We start from the raw sequence: 21,852 nt of genomic DNA, 5'->3' as shown, positions 1-21,852 counted from the left end.
GAGCACGCACGTCATCACGAAGAGCAGCGTGCCAACGTGGCCCAGTTGGGAGTGTCCATGGTCGGGGGTTTTGTACATGTGTCGGCCACTCTGGCGGCCCTCTCCTCCTCTGTGGAGACTATGCGCCAGTCTTTCTCCATGCCGTCTTCCAGCCCAGATGCCACCAGGGCCCCCTGTGGCCCTGCCCTGACCAACGCAGCCAGCTCGGTGGGGATCCCGGAGGTCCAGCAGGGGTGGACACCACAGCAACTGGACCCCAGCAGATAGAGGATGTGCCGGCATCATCGAGCAGGGCACGTGCACGACAGCGTCGGTGGATTCCATCAGCCTGGATGCCGTTGTGCTGGCAGAGGCAGTTGCGTCGGAGGCAGGGGCAGGCACAACGTGGGAGGCATCATGGCTCGGGGCAATCTACATCAGAGGGGCAGGCATCGGCCGGAGGGCAGGACCCTGGAATGGGAGTGTCTTCCATGTGGAAGCGGTTGGGCCAGCAGATCGGTGCGGAGCGGCGGGCGGAGGAGGCACGGCTCACGATGGTCAGGGCGGAGAACTCCATGCGCAGGGCGCTCAGGCGGGCCGAGTACCTCGAGGGAATTCACAGAGAGGTGGACATGGCGTTATCCCTGCGATACCTCGGGGCCAGAGAACAGGCCCGCCTCCAAGACATTGAACAGGAGTTTGATGATGCCCTGGCCCATGACATCAACTAGTGAGCCTTAGGACTTGCCTGCCGCCATTGTATATAGTTCCTTAGTGTTATTTCTTTTTTCTTTCATTTGGGGCGCATGGACTATGCCCCACATTTTTGTATATAGTTAGTAATTTGGTAGGTTTCATTTATGTCGTTGGGCTCATGAACCCTGGATTTGCTATTTGTACATAATTTTACAGTGGATTTTTCTCCTTCATCTTTATTTTTCTTCACCATGGAGCAATGGATATTACACTTTTCTTTCCCTTTGGATTTGCTTTGTTGGACGGTGACTTTGGACACATTTTCATTTGGATTCTCTTTTTTTAATTTATCATTTTTTGGGACATGCTGCATTTCCATTATTATTGGCATTATTGTGTGTTTTTATTTCATTCCCTTCAATTTGACTTGATTACATTTTTGTTTCTTACTTCAATGTGTGGTCTTCTCTCATTGGTTTCATGCATGTCACAATGTGGGTTTTCTCAGTCATGTGTTGCCATTGTGTGGGTCGGACAGACTTGTACTCATGCGCATACTGCTTATTTGTGATCCATCATGTAATGGGGATTTCTATTTGTAGTGGATGTAAAGCTTGGTTGGTTGTTTGGACTGGGCTGCTGTGGTGTGGGATTTGTGTCGCCATAAGAGCCAGGGATCTGGATTGTGATGACATGTTGGCTGGGGGACATGTGTCAAGGCCTGCTGGCAGGTGCCGGTCAATGATGGGGGTCCAGGGGGACATGTGTGGGGGCCTGCTGGCAGGTGCCCCTGACTGCTGGGGGGTGGGGGTGCTGGGGGACATGTCAGGGCCTGCTGGCTGGTGCCCCTGCACTGCTAGGGGGTGGGGGTGCAAGGGGACATGAGTGGGACGTGTGTGGGGGCCTGCTGGCAGGTGCCCTGCACTGCTGGTGAGTGGGGGGGGTGCTGGGGGACATGTGTGGGGGCCTGCTGGCAGGTGCCCTGCACTGCTGGGGGGTGATGTGCAAGGGGACATGAGTGGGGGCCTGCTGGCAGGGGCCCTCCACTGCTGGGGGGTGGGGGTGCTGGGGGACATGAGTGGGGCCTGCTGGCAGGTGCCCTGCACTGCTGGGGGGGTGGGGGTGCTGGGGGACATGAGTGGGGCCTGCTGGCAGGTGCCCTGCACTGCTGGGGGGGTGGGGGTGCTGGGGGACATGAGTGGGGGCCTGCTGGCAGGTGCCCTACACTGCTGGGGGTGGGGGTGCTGGGAGACATGAGTGGGGCCTGCTGGCAGGTGCCCTGTACTGCTGGGGGGTGATGTGCAAGGGGACATGAGTGGGGGGCCTGCTGGTAGGTGCCCTGCACTGCTGGGGGTGGGGGTGCAAGGGGGCATGAGTGGCACATGTGCAGGGGCCTGCTGGCAGGTGCCCTGCACTGCTGGGGGGGTGGGGGTGCTGGGGGACATGAGTGGGGCCTGCTGGCAGGTGCGCTGTACTGCTGGGGGGTGATGTGCAAGGGGACATGAGTGGGGGCCTGCTGGTAGGTGCCCTGCACTGCTGGGGGTGGGGGTGCAAGGGGGCATGAGTGGCACATGTGCAGGGGCCTGCTGGCAGGTGCCCTGCACTGCTGGGGGGGTGGGGGTGCTGGGGGACATGAGTGGGGCCTGCTGGCAGGTGCCCTGCACTGCTGGGGGGTGGGGGTGCAAGGGGACATGAGTGGGGGCCTGCTGGCAGGTGCCCTACACTGCTGGGGGTGGGGGTGCTGGGAGACTTGAGTTGGTGATCATATTGCAACGTGACATGTGGCTTGGCTGGGGGGCATGCCCATGGTGGATGTGCTGCCTGCGGGACATGACCAGGGGTGCAGGGTAGTCCCCTGTGGTGTGGGCTGCCTGCAGGGGCCGTTGAGGGGGTAGAGGGGACACCTTGGAGGACCCACACTGCCTATTCACGTGTAGGACTCCCCACACACCCCCGAAATACGTGCTCCCCGCTCCGACAGCAAAATTGCGTACAAAACTTCCCACGCACCCCTGAAATACACGTACCCAGGCCAATCGCGTGTGAAACTTCCCGCGCACCCCTGAAATATACGTACCCAGGCCAATCGCGTGTGAAACTTCACGCGCACCCCAGTAATACACGTTCCCCGCTTGGCGTTTGCTTTTTGGCAGCCCTGTAAACTGGTCCAGGGTTAGCGCAGCCCTTTGCGCTGAATTGGGAATCTTGATGGCTTTTCCTTGCGCAAGGGCGTTCTTGGGGGCGTAACTGGCGCTGCTGCAGGGTCGCTGCGCCACGGCTGGTTTTGGAGGCTAAAATCCATGAATATGCTGTGCACGGAAATCTATTTTCGCGGACGCGGCTGGCGCAGATATTTGCACGCGCACACTGTGCGCCAGCCGCGTGAGCCACTTTTGTGCGCAATTCTATGAATTATCCTGTATAGCTTTGTTTCTACTTGTTGCACAGTACCATTATCAGTTTGGCCTGATGGTGAAGGTCCTAGAGTGCCTGGTATCGGTTGGTTACCTGTCCTTGCTTGAGTCGCGCGTGTGGAATCCTCTTCAAAAAGTGATCTTAGCATCTATTCCAGTCTTGTCTAAAAACTTTTTTTTTTTTTTTTTTTAAAAAGACCATTTGATGACCTCGATGCCCTTCTGTTTTTTCCTTTATTATAGGGTCCAATATGTTGTGTAATAGTTGGGTCACGCCTGCCAAACTGTGATCCAAGTTTTTCTGAATAGCCGTGATGAAACCTTCCACAAATATCATTTTGGAGTTCACCATCGCCAACACTGGAGTAAACCTTGAGGGATTCGTCCAGTGTTTCGTAAAGTTCCATAAACGGTGATAGAATCACTGTTAAAGTTGCCACTAAATGGAAGTCTATTTTCGCTGTTTCTAATGTCTTATCTGGACCCAGTTGGGTCGTGATTTCCTCTTGTAAAGTTGTGGTCATGGATCCAGCTTCTTTTGTCAGAGGCCTCTTCTCTTTACTGACAACTTCCCCCTTTTCACCCTGTTGGGTTTGCGTACCTGAGGATTTTACAATGGCTATGGTATTTGTCCATTTCTCTGTGCAAATTGGCTTTTTGATAGCGACTGGTATACTCAGGGCATCGTTTACCATCAGATCTGAAGATTCTAAAAGTACCTAATCCAGCATTTCAAAATCTGTCCTGCCACTACGAGGGACTTCCAGTTCATTTATTCTTTTCACGTACTTTGGACGATTCAAGTTGTAAAACAATAGTCTCCCACTTGATGCTTCTCCCAAAGCCAAGCTGGGACATTTCCATATATTTTTGCCACTGGGAGCTCTCCTCATTATGTTGTCTTCTGAAGTACCCTAGTTGAAATTGCTGTGCCAAACTCATCTTTCCCCATTCTATCTGGGAATTGGTGACCATCAGGGCACTTTGATCTGAATATAATGTTGCCCTTTTTTTCCCTTTACAAGCTTCTTTCCCCTCCCAGGGTCACTTAGACTATCGATTTGTCTGTTGGGGATTTTCCACTTATGTTCTTTTCCTTATCCTGATATTCAGTAACTTTTCTTTTATCCACCGTTTTTTCTACTGCCCCAGCGGATGTAGGGGTGCTGGTTACTGGATATCCCGCAATGTTGCTTTGCCTAGCCAGCACAGATTTCTGCTTTTGCAGCGAGTCAAGCTTCTCGGGCTCCATCTCTTCTCCAAGCATTGATTGCGTTATAAGTTGCTCTGTATGCTCATTTTCCAGAATACCCAATAGTTTTGTTGGGTCCAGATCTCTGGGGCTGCTCACATTCGCTATGCATCTGTCCAAGTTTGAATCAGTTCCCTTTAGGATTTGGCTTGGGTTACTTACTGAAATGTTTCTACTAATTTCACCTACTTTGGGTGGTTGTGAAGGGGACTGTTCATACGCCTTTTCAGGTCCTCTCCCCTCCTTTGCAAAGTCTCGATACGCTACCCCACACAGACCATCCCGGCATGCACATCCCTTTGCTTGATGTGATCTGGGGCCGGCCTCCTTTTCCATTGTCTCCAGGTAAGTATCATGAGTTCCCGTGTTAGCCGAGGTGGACCGACCAATTTCCATGATTACATTAAGCGGAATCCTTACTTTGTCCTCCATTGCCATACCTGTAATCGGGCCCTCTGCGATCACGGCATCATTTAGTATCCCTATGTGGGTGTACATTTCCAACAATCTTTTCTCAGCTGTAAAGTCCGTGCTCCCCCTGTCCGCCAGAGCGTCCCCCCCTCTCCCGGTTCTGAGGGTTGTTTTAGCTGCTGCGGGGCAGATGATTAAGAGGTGGCACATGTGCTGCAATGGGGAGATTAGGTTCTGACATCCTCGTGAGTTATTCGATTGCTGTCCTTCTCTCACGATTAACAATAGATGAAAAAGGGGTGGGCAAAAATAAAAGTGGAAAAGGTATGTTGTATGACGGGAACGAGTGTAGTAGACAGCCTCCTTCCAGGCACAACAGTTGACCCCCTTGCATCACCGCAGCCTGGCATTCAGACAGCCCAGGTACGGCGAACCAGGCGAACCTAGCGTCTACCGAAGCCTGTGCAGCCCGACCTCTCTGAGCTTCCAATGCCTGGGCCCCCGTGAGATTCTCGCCGTTTCCAAGTGGATAGTTCCTCAGTCCTCGCGCACACTTGTACTCGTTATAGGAAAGGACCTGGAAGGACTAACCAGAGAGCGTCAAGCTGCACTGTAGAGTGTCTCACGGACTCACTGACTCGAGAGTTCACAGCGACTTCAGACACCAAATAAACATTTGTCAGCACTCACATACAGAAACTGCAGTCACTCAAAGTAGATACTGCATGTGTGCTTTTCTATACGGGGGTTTACAGCCGTGTGAGGTTAGGGGTCTCTAATGACAGTTGTATCTTGCGCTGTTCCAACTTGAGTAAAGTAATAAACTGCGCCACCTTCTTCTTGGCCTCACGGATCTGTTCTACAAAATCCTTATCCTCTTGTACCTCCTGGGTCTCTATTTGAAAGTGCTCTGTCGCCCCCTGGCTAGCCCCTCATTGAGAAGGGGCTGATTGTCAACAGGAGAATCAGTGATAGTAGGGTCCTGGTCAATAGGTGAGTCCATAGGATACATATTGGCCTCTGGGTTAGCCCCTTGGTCTTCATTGTCCCCATAATAAGGGTCTGCTGCATCATCCATGTACTGGGGGTCAGCTGCCTCTACAATGGTCTTCGTGTTCAGAGTCTGGGTCATATAGCTCTACGACTGTGCTACGCACTGGAATTTCGGTACAAGACCTTTTAGTAGGGGGTTGAGAAGGTTGAGCAGAGACTGGTGACCCAGAGGGAGCTGTAGTGGGGGGGGAGTGGAGTGGAAACTCTGAAAGTAGGCAGGTTCTTTTTTGTAGAAATTGGCCATAAAGGACATTCTCATGACCCGGTCTAGGTCTTGTGAAGTCACATACACTTTGGAGACCAGAGGAATATTTATATGGACCCCGTGAGTGTGTGTGTGTTTTTTGTTCCGGTCACATCTGCCTGGTAGATTGTTGGGTTGTTCTCTCTCTCAGCTGCGGCAGGATTTCTGCCAGTTCCGTTGTGGGGAAGTTTGTGCTTGGGGATGGCAGCCCCATGATTCACCCATGGCAGCAGTGGTTAAAAGGAGGTCAGAGTGTTTTGAGGGTTGTGCTTGCTGGTTTGCCCAAGGTGGGGCTGGAGGTGCTTTAGGCAGTTTGAGGTTCCTTGGTGGCAGGGGGGGGGGGCCGGAAGGAGGCATGTATTTTATGTTAGGAGTGTACTTGTGGTGGTCGGGTCCTGTCCGCATGTATGTTAGTTACGCTGGATTGTACAATTTTTTCGGGGGTTTGAAACTGGGGAGAGTGTGTGATCCGATTTGCAAGTGGGTGTCGTGCTGTGTCAAGTGAGTATGGGTTTCTTGTTGTATGTGGGTGTTCTTGTTGCAGTAAGAGAAGGAGGAGTTAGGGTTTTTTTCTTCCTTCTTGCTTGTATGAATGGGCTGATGTCTCCTGTTGGAATGTATGTGGTGAGCTTGGAATGGTGAGTGTGGAATGTGTGTATGAAGAGGTTCCAGCCCAGGCAGTTGGAAGATGTAAGCCTGGGTGGTGGAGCCAGTGGGCTCTTGTCCCGATTCCTCTTAATCTCCTTATAACTGATCATCTGATTGTAACTGAAGATACAATCAAAGTAACGGTGAAGAGTACCCGACAGCGTAACCAGTGTATCCTTTATGTGTGAACCCAATGACCGAGAGGCAGCCATAACATCCCCACACCCCCCAGTGGCAGAAACAAAAACTGTTCCTGCAAGGACCCTCTACTTGGTGGAGGGATGCACCTTCAGGGAAATGCTTCTTGTCCCATAGGAGTATATGCCAAGTCCCAAGGTTCACCTCGGGGTGGCAACCATTGCAGCGAAGTAGCCCAGGAGGGAGTCTGTCTAGCTCACAGGTTAGTTCTAGGACTGTTCCGAATACTTCCAGTGACTGAAACTTCGAGCATTGCCTGGGATTGGTTGTTCCCACTGGTCCAAGAGTTGAAGCACGGATGAAGGTCTTCATGAGATCTGCAGAGACAGGGCTTTGCAGTAAAATTAAGTGGCAGGGCAAGTGAAGAAAGGGCTGCTGGCGATCTTCCCACAGAGTTCCTGGTCTTTAGCCGGCTGCTGCCCTTCGTAGGTTTCTTGGCGCCAATGATTACCTTAAGAATGGCTCCAGGAGTCCCCCTTGCCAATGTATCTGTCCTGCAACAGACTCTGGCACAAATGTGGATCATGCAAAAACGGACCTCATTGCCACACAGCCCACCACAGCTGAAGCTTTCCCCTGGGAAAGGGCTTACCCAACACCAAATATTGAAATTCTAGCCATACCAGTGCAGGAAGAAGGTCAAACTACAAGATTGCCAAAGGACAGGCGAAAATCCTGTGGCACAGCCATTTTAGGGTATATATGCTATGCTAAATCGCATCAAGTGGTAACATGAAAACTTGCACATAAACTATAAAAAAAAGAAAACACTAAATACGTTTTTTCTGCCACCAGCCTTTCCTGAAAATCATGCAAGTAACCACAAAGTTAGAGACACAAAGTGTTTCTATAGCAAGGAGACGTGTGCAGGGAAAAATAAACAGAGACCTTTACTATGGAGAACAGTGTTCTCTTGCACCGACAGCCATCATGACTGATCAGTGCCTCCAAAAACAGATGAGCTGAAAAGTTGAGCAAAAAGGCTTCCTTACCACCAAAAAGCAGGAAAGGGTCCAGACAATAGGAATAAATAAACAAATAAATAAAACCAAAAAAATAAACAAAATTAAAAAAAAAAAAAAAAAAAAAATCTTCCACCAAAAAACAATATATTCTTGGTTGTTGGGTCGGTAATTTTACAAAGGAATATTCCTTGAATGCTACTTTGTTATTCTCTTTAGAAAAATAAATACTTTTTGTACAATGAAGGGTTTGCTCTGATTTTATAACCAATCAATTGCTCTCTTCAGTTACGATTTTGAAAAGTAGTTTCATGAAGGTTGTGTCTTATGGATGGTTTGCAGGATCATTATACAATAGTCTGTAGTACTTAAGGTCCAAAGCAGGTCATATTGGATCAGTGTTTGTTCATTACTCTTAATATTTAAGCAAAACCTGAAATATAGTAGTATGGTTGTCCAGTTTCCGTTGCAATGCCCTGTGTTTTTGGTAATTTAAATGATTCTGGTCGAAAGGTTTTTCAATTAGAGTTGCACTCCCATGAGCTTGTAGTTATTTAAATAAGCAGTAAAGGTGTAGTAACTTCCCGTTTTTCTCAGACTAAAACACCTATTAATAAACATAAATTAAGAAGAGGGTGGGAGGCACATAGTTGGAAGACTAAGAAATAAAAAAAGAAGCAACCAGAATAATCCAAAAGACCAGGGTATTGCAAAACTAAAGCTCCAAACCATACAACTACACTTCAAGTATTATTTTGTACAAGTGTGGAGAAGCAATACTGATCCCATATAATCTACCTGGGATCTGAAATACTACGGAGACAATTACATAGCGCTCCTAGAACAAGCTGTATAAAACACTACATGCTTATAAAACAGTGGAAATAAAGTGTTAACTGAGAATACTTTAAGCTTTGGCAGCCGCGAGAGGGCACAAGACAGAAGGCAGCTCCTGAAGAAGCAGCTTCAGTCCGTTATTACCCGTGCTTGGCTGGCTTCACAGGCGGCTAGCAGTCAACCAGCAGCGACATATACAGTAAGTATCGTCTGGGTGGGAAGTACAGCAATTACTGCACTCCATTAGACCCCTACCACTCCAATTACCCTACATCACATAGCACACCCATGTTAGCCAGCTAATAAGTCGTTTTCCAATCACTAATGTATCTCAACTGTAGGTGGTTCTCCATTTTACTGCCGCCTCAAATTGTGAAGTTTTTTTACTAGTAACTGTGTCCCACTTACCAGGTGTCTCAAATATAGGGTTTACTGGCTGATGTGTCTCAAACGTAGGCATTTTTTTTTAACTTACTGCAGTGTCTTAACTCTAGGTTTTATTCGCTTGCTGCTGGGTCTCAGATTTAGACTTTTTACTTGCTGCTGCGTTTCAAATGTAGGTGCTTCTTTCCCACTTGCCAGGTGTCTCAAACATGGGTGCTCCCTACTTACTGCTGTACTTCAAACCTAGGCGTTTCTCCCCCTCCAGCGCGGTGTGCCAGTTCTAGGGGTCTCCATACTGCTCCCATTTGCAAATCTAGGTGTTCTTTCAAGCTGCATTACACTTCTTAGTGCCTCACCAATTACCCCCCCCCCAACCCAATTCTATGTGTCGTCCCCTCTAGCACTGTGTTTCAGCTCCAAGTGTTTCATTACTACAGCTGTGTTCCAGTTCTAGGTAGGGTCCCCCCGCCCCATGCAGTTGCCTCCAATCCTAGGTGTTCCCTCCCCAGCACGGTGTCCCAGTTTCAGGGGTTCTCATACTACTCCTGTGCTTCAAGTCTAGGTGTTCACCCCCACTCCAAGGTGCTTCACCAACTGCTGTTTCTCCAATTCTAGGGGTCTCCCCTCTGGCACTGTGTTCCAGGTGCTCATCCACCACTGCTGGGTTTCACGATCTGAGCTCTCTCTTGCATTACAGCTGTGCTCCAATTCCAAACTGCTCCAGAACTACATCTTCCTAGTACAGGCCCCAGTTTTAGCTGCTCCACCACTGTGCCTCAAATCTAGGGGTTATAAGGGGAACCTAGCAGAAAAGTAGAAAGGTAGACATAAAATGCCAGTGAATTGATAGTCCAAGGAGGGCAAACTTCACAGACAGTCTAAAAACTAAAGCCAGCAAAGCGTGCATTCAGGAACCTCTGCCCAGCTGTGCCCCATTAGGACCTCTGACTCTCACTCTGCAACCCAACGGACCCCAACTGAGTGGCACACCTGCCCCTCTTCCACGTCAAGAACTACAGACAACAGAAACCACTGAGAAAACAGTGGCTAAAAGGGGACTCTAAAACTAAATAAACAAAAAAGACAAGAAGCACAACAAAAACTCGGAAAGTGTCACAGGTGGGCAAGGGTCCCTAAGACCCAAACACAATAACAAACTAAAATAAAACTAGGAGACTTAAAGAGAGCAGAATATGCCATGCCACAGAACAGGACGCTGCAAGAGAAAACAAAGAAAGGAACAATTAAATGGAACCTCACCATCAAATACCAGCACCAGCAACGAGGCAGACGCCCTTAAGCATGACAGAAAAAACAAACTCAAAAACATTATACCAAACACCATACCTCGCTACGAACCACTCACCAGAGCAGCATACGACCACCAGAAATGTTACACACCGGCAGGATAGTAGGGCCCCACAGGAAAAGGGCCGAAACATGCCGAAGGAGAAAGATGGGAAACAACACCATCACCAAACCCCAGGCGACCTACAGCAAGACGAGTCAGAAGTAGTCATGGACCCACTATGAAACCTAACCAATCTACTCAATGATGAAACAGACCTAACAGAAAACATCCTACATACTGAGAATGAGGATACTCGAACAAAACCGGGACACTATAAAGATAAATATACACTGCAATCTAATCAACACAAGACCGATCTCCAAGCATGCTACAGAGATCAACAACGGTGGATTTAACATCCTATTCGTCACAGAAACCTGGTTAAATGACAACTACAAAGTCACACTACACAACTGTTTACCCAGCAACGTCAAATGAATAAGTGTATACAGGGAAAAATAAATTTAAAAAAAAAGGGGAGCCTACAGCTAAAAATAAAAAACAGATGACCCACTGAACATCCCGAACTGTGAATCATACGTCCTTCACCCGACATCGGACTCACAAAGAAACCTCACATTCACACATCTATAGACCACCAACCTACAACACAACCTTCACCTGATCATCCTGGGGGACTTCAACATGTTTTGATGAAGTGAACATGAATTTGAAGAAGCTTGAGACAATGAGACTACAACAAATGGTAAAAGGAGCGACACACGGCAGGACACACTTCACGCAATCTTCAATTTTATATTGCCGATCTCAACCACGCCACCAATACAAATACTATGCAGCGACCACCTCATTATACGGTTTGTGATCCAACTACCACCAAAAGCATCCAAAGAGCCCCCCGATTTGGAGAAGAAACTGGAATACCACCAAAAGCATTAACTTAGAAGAACAACTAGAATCCTCAAAACGAATGAGCACAAACCTTGATGCATCTGACAGATGAAAAGAAAGAGCTAAAAAATGAACAGCATCTCCCTGGGAAAAAACTCATCCGATCACGAAAGCAGTGGCAAGATGGTTCACGCCCCACCTCAATACAATGAAAAGCTACGGAAACTAGAACAAGAATGGAGTCACAACTATGGCCAAGCCAAAAGAACAATCAAAAACAAATGTGAGCATACAAAAAGAAAACTCTTAAAGCCAAAATGAAATAGGACGACGACCGGATCACAAAAACCACCAACACTCAGAAAGAACTGTTCAACTTTGTTAACGAGATGAGAAATTTACCAGGATGCAGTAACACTAGTGCCTTCACAAAAATGATGCTGTGATCGTGCAGAACATTTGAAGTATAAAATCACCAGCATACTCCGGATCATTCAAAGTAGATCAATCAACCAGATTGTGCACCATCCCCTACCTCTCCCGGAACCACTAAACTGGCTGAAAAGTTTCACCCAAATCTCAAGAGAAAAAACTCCTCAGCCTGGTGAAAAAAAAGCAACAAGGCAGGCTCCGCAATGGATCCCTGCCCAGCAGACATCTCCAAATCAATCCTTACACAGGGTACACCATCGGAATTCTACCTAAACCTCTTCAACCTATCACTCTCAAAGAGGAGAGTGCCGCGAGCATTCAAATCTGCCTACGTCAAACAACTCTTGAAGGACACAACTGGAGAAGTGGAAGACCTCTCAAACTACAGACCGATCTCAAACATTCCCTATCCAGCAAAGCTACTAGAGACCTATGTCTACAAACAAACAGGTAGAACATCAACTATTGCACCAGGCACAATTTGGATTTAGACCAATGAGACGGACGGAGACAGAGACAACCAACGCAGACTACAACACAAACTTGGCACCAATACTACTCAACCTCTCAGCAGCATTCAACAGTCAACCTTAACATCATCATCAAAAGACAGGGATCCCAACAGTGCTGCTCTGGATTAAATGTTTGTCTGAAAGAACAAACAGTATGGATAAAATCTTTCAAATCCACACCGCAGGACACCGCCTGTGCAGTACCACAAGGATCCTTGTTATTCCTGCTCCTCTTCAACATCTATATGACGTCACTAACCAACCTCATCAAAAGACACAACTTCGCTTGCTACAACTACGGAGAGGATACCCAAATCATCTACAAAAATCGGTGATGAACAAGGGGAGAACACAACGCTAACTGACAGTCTTAAAGAATTCGCCCAAGGATTGAACACAAACAACCTCAAAATCAACCCAGGCAAGATGTAAATCATGACTACATCAAAAACAACAAAGGAAGCAACCAGTACATCGCATTGCCCAAAGAACTGGGACAGGACCTACACCATCCAAAGTTGGCAAAAACCTTGGAATCCGAATGGACAATGAGCCAACCCTAGAACTACAAGTAAAAGCAATAATTAAGAAATGCTTTTTCCATCTACACACAATCAAAATGATTCTACCATTCCTCTTCGTCACGCACAAAACACTGCCCATCTCCCTCATGTCCAGGATAGACTACGCAAACAACTTCTACCTTGGAATGCCGGACTATTTACTGAAGAAACTGCAACATACAGAACGCAGCTGCCAGACTCCTCAAACTCTCATGAAGGGACCACAGAACACCAGCCCTAAAGATGCTACATTGGCTTCCAGTCAAAAAACAAATCACCTTCAAAGCAAGGTGCATAACTCAGCAATCAACATCCTAGGAGCGGAATTCATAAAAAAGAAAATCACCATCTACCAGCCGACTAGACACTGAGATCCAATGACATCTGCATAGAACCTAAACCATACACAAGGAAAACGTGGTGGATCAGCATACTCTTGCTTAGCCATACAACTTTGGAACTCCTGCCCCAGAGAAATACGAACAACGAAGGACCAGGTAAAATTCAGGAAACTCATAAAAACGTGGCTCTTCAACTCCAAACAGGACGAAACGAATTAACACCAATCCACCATGAAAGCAACACGTAACGTAGGACTGGGGAGCAGGCCGGAGTGGAATGCAGGGAAGAAAAGCGTCCGAATGGGAGGCAGACCTATCCTTCCCTATAGAGGGTCAAACAGCTAATGGGGGAGAGGGATGGGTCAGACTTAATTGGACCACTAATAAAGGGCCTTAGATGAAAAAAGGGGCGAGAGGTGTACCCATCTTGGAACTGATGGACCACAGGGATCTCCCCTGGAGAAAACCGAGGGTGTGGTAATTGCTGCACACCAAACTCTACCAAAGGGGAAGGGATGTGTGTGGCACTTAGTAACTTTTCTACCCCAGTGTTCAGACTATCACTGAATAACCTTATTGAGGACCCACACATCTGCACACAACATAGGAGTAGTAATTGTAACACCACAATTTACAAAACAGGAAGGGATGTGGGCCACAGTCAATCAAAACAGAGGGGGGTAAGATAGGGTATTTCCACCAACCAAACCTAATAAAAAAAACAAAATAAAATCCTCCTGCATACACCTCAAACTCAGATTTAAACACAACCATACCTCTTACAGCACAATAAACCTCATGCTCTTCACTACACTGAAACAAACCACACTCACATCGCCCAACAGCACATGGCGGCTGCCAACCGAAAAACACATCCACGCACAGTGAACTGTGTCAACCGAATTGAAGCTGCCAATAGCTCATCACAGCCCTTTTACTCTTTTTCTCCCCCCGCTCGGTCCTACTGACTTACCAACACTCTCCCCCCTTGCTTTACAGATCAGCCTGAGTGCCAAGAAACCACAGAGGTGGTAACAGGGTGCGGTAGAAGAAACTAACTTGACGATCTTAGAAAATTAACCCGTGCAAAAAAAGCTGATCCTGTTTCTGAAGAGAATAACAAAAGTTACTTGCCTCTGGAGGCTACAAAATGTGCACTAGCCATTGGATATTGATAGTAGACTCTTGGCGAAAGATATTGTGTGCTCTGTGTATATAGGAAACTGAGGTGGTGAGTGTCCTATGCCTGCCTGGTAACTGGCAACAAGTTTTTATGCCTGAAAATATGCAACAGATTTAAATTGAACAATATAAAAAACTAAATGTAATATTCGCCAATACCATGATTGAGTGGGATTTGTGCCTTTGGATTCCTGCACTTTTCACTCACCTCTAGATTTGGAAAAGCGTTGTCCTGTTTGTTGCCATACACACCTCCATAAGCTGTGAAGTCTTCTATGCTCAACTGCAGAGAAAATTGAGCTGTAGTTATATTTTAGATTAATAGCATCTGCACAATAAAATTCGCATTACAAACATTAACGGAAGGGTTACCATTCTAGAAGATACATGCAGAGAGCTGTAGGAGAGGCGTCAGTCAAATGAAAACCAATCTCAACGTCTGTCCAAGACACAAATTATCCCTGAACAGAGACGGACTACAGCCAAATAGGTTCCCATCATGGAAACATAGCATGCATATAGCACGTTGGTATAACTCTGCTCTGCCCCTTTACATGGCCCAGTACATGCAATCATTCCATAAGCTCTGTAAAGTGGCCCTAGATGGAGTCTGTTTCAAGGGCAGGTGAAGCAATAAACAAGACAGGCCTACATGAATTGCTTTCACAGACTGAAGGTCGAGAAAGAAAGACAGAAAGACAGAGAAAGAAAGACAGAGACAGACAGAGAAAGAGAAAGACAGAGACAGACAGAGAAAGAAAGACAGAGACAGAAAGACAGAGAAAGAGAAAGACAGAGACAGACAGAGAAAGAGAAAGACAGAGACAGAAAGACAGAGAAAGAAAGACAGAGAAAGAAAGACAGAAAGACAGAGAAAGAAAGACAGAGACAGACAGAGAAAGAGAAAGACAGAAAGACAGAGAAAGACAGACAGAGACAGACAGAGAAAGAGAAAGACAGAAAGACAGAGAAAGACAGACAGAGACAGACAGAGACAGACAGACAGAAAGAGAAAGACAGACAGACAGAGACAGACAGACAGAGACAGACAGACAGAGAAAGACAGACAGACAGACAAAGACAGACAGACAGACAAAGACAGACAGACAGAGAAAGACAGACAGACAGACAAAGACAGACAGACAGAGAAAGACAGACAGACAGAGAAAGACAGACAGAGACAGACAGAGACAGACAGAGACAGACAGAGACAGACAGAGACAGACAGAGACAGACAGAGACAGACAGAGACAGACAGAGACAGACAGAGACAGACAGAGACAGACAGAGACAGACAGAGACAGACAGAGACAGACAGAGACAGACAGAGACAGACAGAGACAGACAGAGACAGACAGAGACAGACAGAGACAGACAGAGACAGACAGAGACAGACAGAGACAGACAGAGACAGACAGAGACAGACAGAGACAGACAGAGACAGACAGAGACAGACAGAGACAGACAGAGACAGACAGAGACAGACAGAGACAGACAGAGACAGACAGAGACAGACAGAGACAGACAGAGACAGACAGAGACAGACAGAGACAGACAGAGACAGACAGAGACAGACAGACAGACAGAGACAGACAGAGACAGACAGAGACAGACAGAGACAGACAGAAAGACAGAAAGACAGAAAGACAGAGAAAGACGTGCCAAAGTATGAGAAGTCTTCCAAGGGTAGAAGTATAGAGGGTGAAGTGCAGAGGGTGAAGTGCAGAGGGTGAAGTGCAGAGGCCCAAGGACTGATTCTTGAGGGGCGCCGAGAGTGAGAAGGTGGGATCAAAGAGTTCCAAGAAACTAAATAATCAACTTTCCATGTAAGAGTTCATCCAGGCAAGTGCAGGTTGGCAACACCTATGGTCCTGGAGATTGAGGAGGAGAGAGAAGTGGATGACTATCAAAAGCGTCAGGAAGGTCCAAAAGGTTGAGTATTGAAGATCGTTTGTGAGCATTAGAGAGAAAGTTGGAGACACACATGTGTGCAGTCTCGGTGGAGTCTTTACTACGGAAGCCAAATTGAAGTGGATCTCCAGGGCCATTATCCTCAAAAGTACGCATTGACCTGGTTGAAGACTGCTCGCTCAAGGTATTTTGAGCGATGGTGAATGAGCGGAACTGGACAATTTTGCCAGGCGGTTTGGGTTAGCAGAGGTATCCTTCAATAGGTGTAAGCCATTTGCAGACTTGAAGTAGGTAGGGAAGCATCCAGGAGAGAGAGAGGTGAAGAGCTCTGAGAGATCACGTTTAAGTGATTGAAACCATGTTTTTGACCATTTAGGGAGCAAAATGGTCAATCGGAGCATAAGATGGGCTGGTACTGAACAGAAAGGGTGCTAATTCAGTAGTAGAGATAGGGGAGAAGTAGTCAAGTGTAGAAGAGGTAAGGGGGAAGAGGTGGTGGAGAGAATGAGGTTTAGGAAGGGAGAGAGAAGAGGGATGCAACAGCATGAACTAGAGATTTTAGAGGAAAGGTAGTGATCAAGGTAATTAGCAGGAAGGGAGGAGGCAATGGATATTAGCTTGGGAGGTGTGAGCAAAAATTGGAGTGTAGGTGATGGTTTACAAGAGTGATTGTGAAGGAAGGAGATTAGGTTTGTTAAGTAGGAGGATTTGGTATAGTCCAGTGGAGAGGATAGCACAGCAAGGTCATTTTTGTAGGCTCGAAGTAGGGAAGGAGTCTAATCTGCACCAGCATCAAAGGTCACAGAGCATGTTTGTTTTTGAGGGTCTGAAATTCAGAGGCGAAACAAGGCAGAGGGCAGGAAGGTGTCAATGTGCGAGCAGCATAGTGTTGGTGCAATGGAGGCATAACTATATAGTTAAAGTCAGAGAAAGCACAGTCAACGGAAGAGCCACGAATACAGTCGAGAGGTCCTCACATCGTCAAGGTAAGTGGCAAGAGAGTCCTGCCTCAATTTCTCTCAGTCACTCAAGAGGTGAGATAAGGAGTAGAAGGTGGAAGGACAGATATGTTAAAGTGAACAATGGAGTGATCAGAAGGAGAGGGCTAAACTAAGAAGTTGGAGAATGAATTAGAGGAAGACAAGGTCAATAGAGTTCGCACCAGAGTAGGTAGGCTTGTCATGGAGGAAGTGATCAGATAGGAGGTATACAAGATCAAGGCAGGTGACTGCACAGGGCCTGGGACAATGGAGAGGTCGGTAGGAAGTGACTCAAGAAGAAGGGTCAGATCAGGGAAGAAGGGTTGAGAAGTCCAGGGGATGGATAGAGCCAGAAAAGTGGGGAGTAGGACAGCAGAACGGAATAGTTGCATATTCAAAAGAGAAAGTAGGTAGCTACTCACGTGGCCCGAGGACGGCAGCCTCTAGCTCATCCTGACCCTTAGGGTGGCTATTTGAGGGAGGAGCACCTGGGGGAAAGGGAGTGAGGGGGGGGGGGACTTGAGGGTATGATGCGACCTCAGGCGAGACCAGATATCCCCTTTTACTTTCAGGGATAGTCCCTTCATTCCTTAAGCCATAATGGCATACTGCCATCATCCCCTTCAACACTGACAATTATACGGACATCCTTCCTCCAAATCCCGGAATAAAAACAAAAAAAGACGAGGCAGCGGCAAGCAGCAATGATGATTACTCCTAATGCGAACCAACGCCAGTCGTCTAGCAACTGAAAGAATTAGATTGGCAAGCTATAGTTTAAAGCCATGCCAGAGAAAAGAATCGAGTTTGTCATCTTCTTACACAGCTGTGTTGAGGAGAGAGACTTGGAGTACAACAGCTGGCAGTGCAGGAGAATCAACGCTACTGACACCGTTTGTAACAGCCAGAAGAACAGACTGTCTTGCAAAGTCGTGGGAGGCCTGGGAACGGTGTGCAGAGAAGCTCAGAGATCGAAAGCTTTGCCACCGCGATGCCAAGAGAGGAAGCTGCCAAGGGAGCTGGAGGCGTGGTGGAAGCTAAGCAAACAAAGCGTTCCACAGACCGACACGAGAGAAGCGAGGGACCCTGAAGCCACTGTAGAGAACCGTTGAGCCCACTCAGGACGGTACCCTCGGGGTGCTTTGGAGGGTGTACCGCTTCCCGAGGGAAGCAGTGCAAGAGCTGGGGGAAGCCTGAATAGGATAATAGCGACCCTGGGACATTTGATTACAAGATGAGAAGTCCATGAGAAAGGGTCTGGGAGCATAGCCACATTAGAAAATACACATCGGGAAAATGTGGGAGAAAGAACTACAATTAAATTAATGTTAAATGACGCCAGCAGGAGAGTATGGCAGGTGAAGCCAAGTGTGTATAAAGAAAACTATATTCATAGCGTATACGAGGCAAAGCCAAGTGGGTGAATTGAATTGCAGCGAATGTGAAAAGGAACCTGGCAGGAGAGTATACAAGTTGTTTTTTGAGTTAAAGAATCCCAGGAAGGCCCATGCCTTAAGCATTCTGAATTGCAGAGAATGTGTAATGAGAACCTGGCAGGATAGTTCACCAGGTGTTTTGCGAGTCAGAGATCCCCAATGATTGTTGGATTACGTTGAAGGTTAGAGAAACCTGGGGTAGGAAGACATTTCCCTTGGAACAAATTGCAACATCAAGGAGGAGTTACAAAGAACTTGGGTATTCTTTTGAACTTTTGTTTTGGTAGAGAAAAGCCTGGGGAAAGTAGAAATTCCCTGGAACGGTGAACATTATTCATTTGGTACTTTTGTTGGATTTGCACCTTTTTGTTGAACTTTAATATTTGCGCACTGTGCAAACCAGGGACATTACCTGTTGCACCTTAGAGTTACTTTTAGAGTGTAAGGGCTAGGATAGGATCTCTGCCAGGAATTGTTCCCTTTGTACATCTTGATGCACGACAGGCCCTTTGTTTTGGTTGAGGTAAGGCTTTTTCCAACCCCTATTTATTAAACGTTTATAGCAAATACCAGGAGTCCTCTGTATCTGCGTCTCATTCCTGGCTCTTCACAGGGACTGTGTTTAGACACTTCTTGAGAAAATGCTCCCACACCACGGCCCCTCCTCCCAAAAGATCTGGATCTCTGTGCTCTGTGAGTGCTGTTCGGCAGAGGACATTCTGCATCGGCAGATGAGCAGATATACTGAAGCAAAAAAGGTCTTGTCAAGGGGTTTGTTGAGAGGAATAAATATATTTAAAAAACACTCCAAGTGGCTTTATTTGAGCAGATTCCGGTTCCATGACCTAGGAGCAAAATGAAAGCGATGCAGTCCGGCGGGGCTCAAGTACTGGACCAGAGCAAGATCTGTAGTAGGGTACGGGGAGGTGGAGAAGAGTCCTGCACAACCCCTTACAATCGGATAATTGTTCCACCTATGGGCCGAGTAAGGGTAATCAGAATAGCAATAGGAATGACATCTCCAATCCCCCTGCTTTGAATGAGTCAGCAATAAAAGACTTAATAAAGTCTATTATTGGCCAGGAAATTCAGACAGAAGCGCTTGAGAGTGAAAAGGGGCTGCCCAAAATAAATAGGGGACTTCGTACCCAGGGTGATTTAGGTGACAATAGTCTAGCAAGGGTACCACACTGTCTAGTTGAACTGAACCCCAATTCTAAGTCCAGTGACACCACAGGGTAGCCATATTCAGACCAAACCATCTCTAAATGAACAGGAGGTAGCGCTACTCTTTTTGAATATACCGGGTTTAAAAGTACCCCCTTTCTGGGTAAGAGCACGGCTGCCACCTCTCAAAACAAGGTGCCAGAGCTATGTTACAGAGACACTGTCTATCTGAACGAACCAAGCTTAATGTTAAATTATATATTTGACAAAGGGGGCTTGGACTCTTTGAATAGCCATAGAGTGCAATCTCAAATGAAATACCAACCCTTCGACTTAGAACATCCAAGGACATTAAATTGGGGGACTTCATACACTTAGCCAGTATGCCAAGACCACCTGCGGTTGGTTATTCCTTCTAGGATGGTGTATGTAGTGTTAATGAATGAAGTATAGACTTTTCATAAATTGGGTTATGACATGCGTCCCTGTAGTATTCCGCAGAAAGAGGAACGGGGAGGGTGGGGACTAGAGGGGAATGCCACCCTGATTGTAAATGAAGAGAGAAGCAGGGAGGGGGGTGGAGGGGAGCTAATGGGAGGCGCAGGAGTAATGGTATGGGGGTGGAGGAACCAAATAGGTGTGGTTACCACTTACCCTTAGAGAATTGTCCAACTTAAAGAGGCCATTTCCCAACTAAAAGACATAGGGCAACATTCAGCATAGACTCCGCTCTATCTTTAGTCTCGTGTAATGTTAGAGGATGCTCTGCATTATGTTTGAAGATATCCATGTGCGCCTTTCTTCATTCCTATACTATTATCTGTTTGCAAGAAACTGGGCCGACTGGTCCCCCGGTGTTCGATAGATATGAGATAGATGCAGGGACCAAGGGGTAGACTGGCTGGGGGACTCCTTATAGCAATTGAACAAGATGGATCATACCTGGGCAGGTAATGGTTTTTTGGTGACTTTAATGCAGAGTGTTCTGTACTTCAAACCCCTGATGGGGATCAAACCCGTGATGGGGATCACCAACTAACGGGTAATTGTACAGAAGGTTTGGAATTGGTCTGGTCCGAAGTTAAGCCTCATTAAATGCAGTGTCAGACGCAAAGTGATCCAAGGACAGATGTGGCACTCCAATATGGACAGTTGGGGATGGAGTAAATTAAGTGTAACCAGTGAAGAAAAATCGAGGACACCGGCAACCTGGTTTGGAATCAATTCATCATTCACAATTGATTATATATTTGTTTCCAAAGTACTGTTAGAGCACACTAACATTTGAAATCCTCCCACATGAGCATAGCGGTGATGGTATGCCAATAATGACTTGGGGTGGAAAAAGACAAACACCCAGTTGTTACGTGCATAACACTTGTAACAACTAATTAGAAATGTAATCTAACCTAAATTTAACATGGTGATCTCTTGAAACTAAGTTATCGATATATGCCTATACCTCCTTTAATCATTATTGCATGTCTGATGGTAGCAATTGGTCATGAAAGAAACATATCAAGGAATGCAAAACAACCACATTTCCACAAATTTGAAAACTTACATACGTAAACAGATAAGGCAGGCAAAAAGAGCCCCAGGAACTCTATTAAAAAGTAAAGCAAAAACTTAAAAATTTGATCAAATTCTATGTACCAAAAGGATGGCAAGGTAATGATGGCCGCATTGAACAAGGGGAGCTCTCAAAGCTTCTGGTCTCTAATGATCTTAAAATGAGACAACAAATTGTACAAACTAATCCCATATCTGATCATTTGTGGTCCATTCACTTTCAAGAGCTGTATAAATTGAGTGTGGGTCTTAAATGCAAAAACCTGGAATTTAGTGTTCTGCAGTGGTCGTTGAGGTTTACTGTGGAAGACAGAGGATTATTGGGGCTAGTCCATCTAGAGCGGGTAGAACCAATTTATTAACACATTTGATACTTAAACAGAATGTTGTACTATGGTGTAGAACATGGTTTGTATTTTTTTTACAGACATGATTACCACCATGAGCACCCCCTCTTGGAAAACATATGTAATCC

At 46.7% G+C, this 21,852-nt stretch overlaps 1 protein-coding gene across 1 annotated transcript in view; it reads right to left on the bottom strand.

Annotated features, from left to right (window-relative positions):
• The window catches only part of ATP6AP1 (ATPase H+ transporting accessory protein 1), a 386,669-nt gene that overhangs the window by 316,561 nt on the left and 48,256 nt on the right, over window positions 1–21,852 (bottom strand). The window contains exon 3 of the mRNA XM_069645470.1: window positions 14,520–14,594. Within this exon, the coding sequence (XP_069501571.1) occupies window positions 14,520–14,594 (75 nt within the window). The remainder of the gene's footprint in view (window positions 1–14,519; window positions 14,595–21,852) is intronic.

The sequence above is a fragment of the Ambystoma mexicanum genome, chromosome 2p (genome assembly GCF_040938575.1).
Source record: "Ambystoma mexicanum isolate Mex_15411 chromosome 2p, UKY_AmexF1_1, whole genome shotgun sequence".
NCBI classification, from domain to species: Eukaryota; Metazoa; Chordata; class Amphibia; order Caudata; family Ambystomatidae; genus Ambystoma; species Ambystoma mexicanum.
This window is presented reverse-complemented; position numbering and strand designations above follow the sequence as displayed.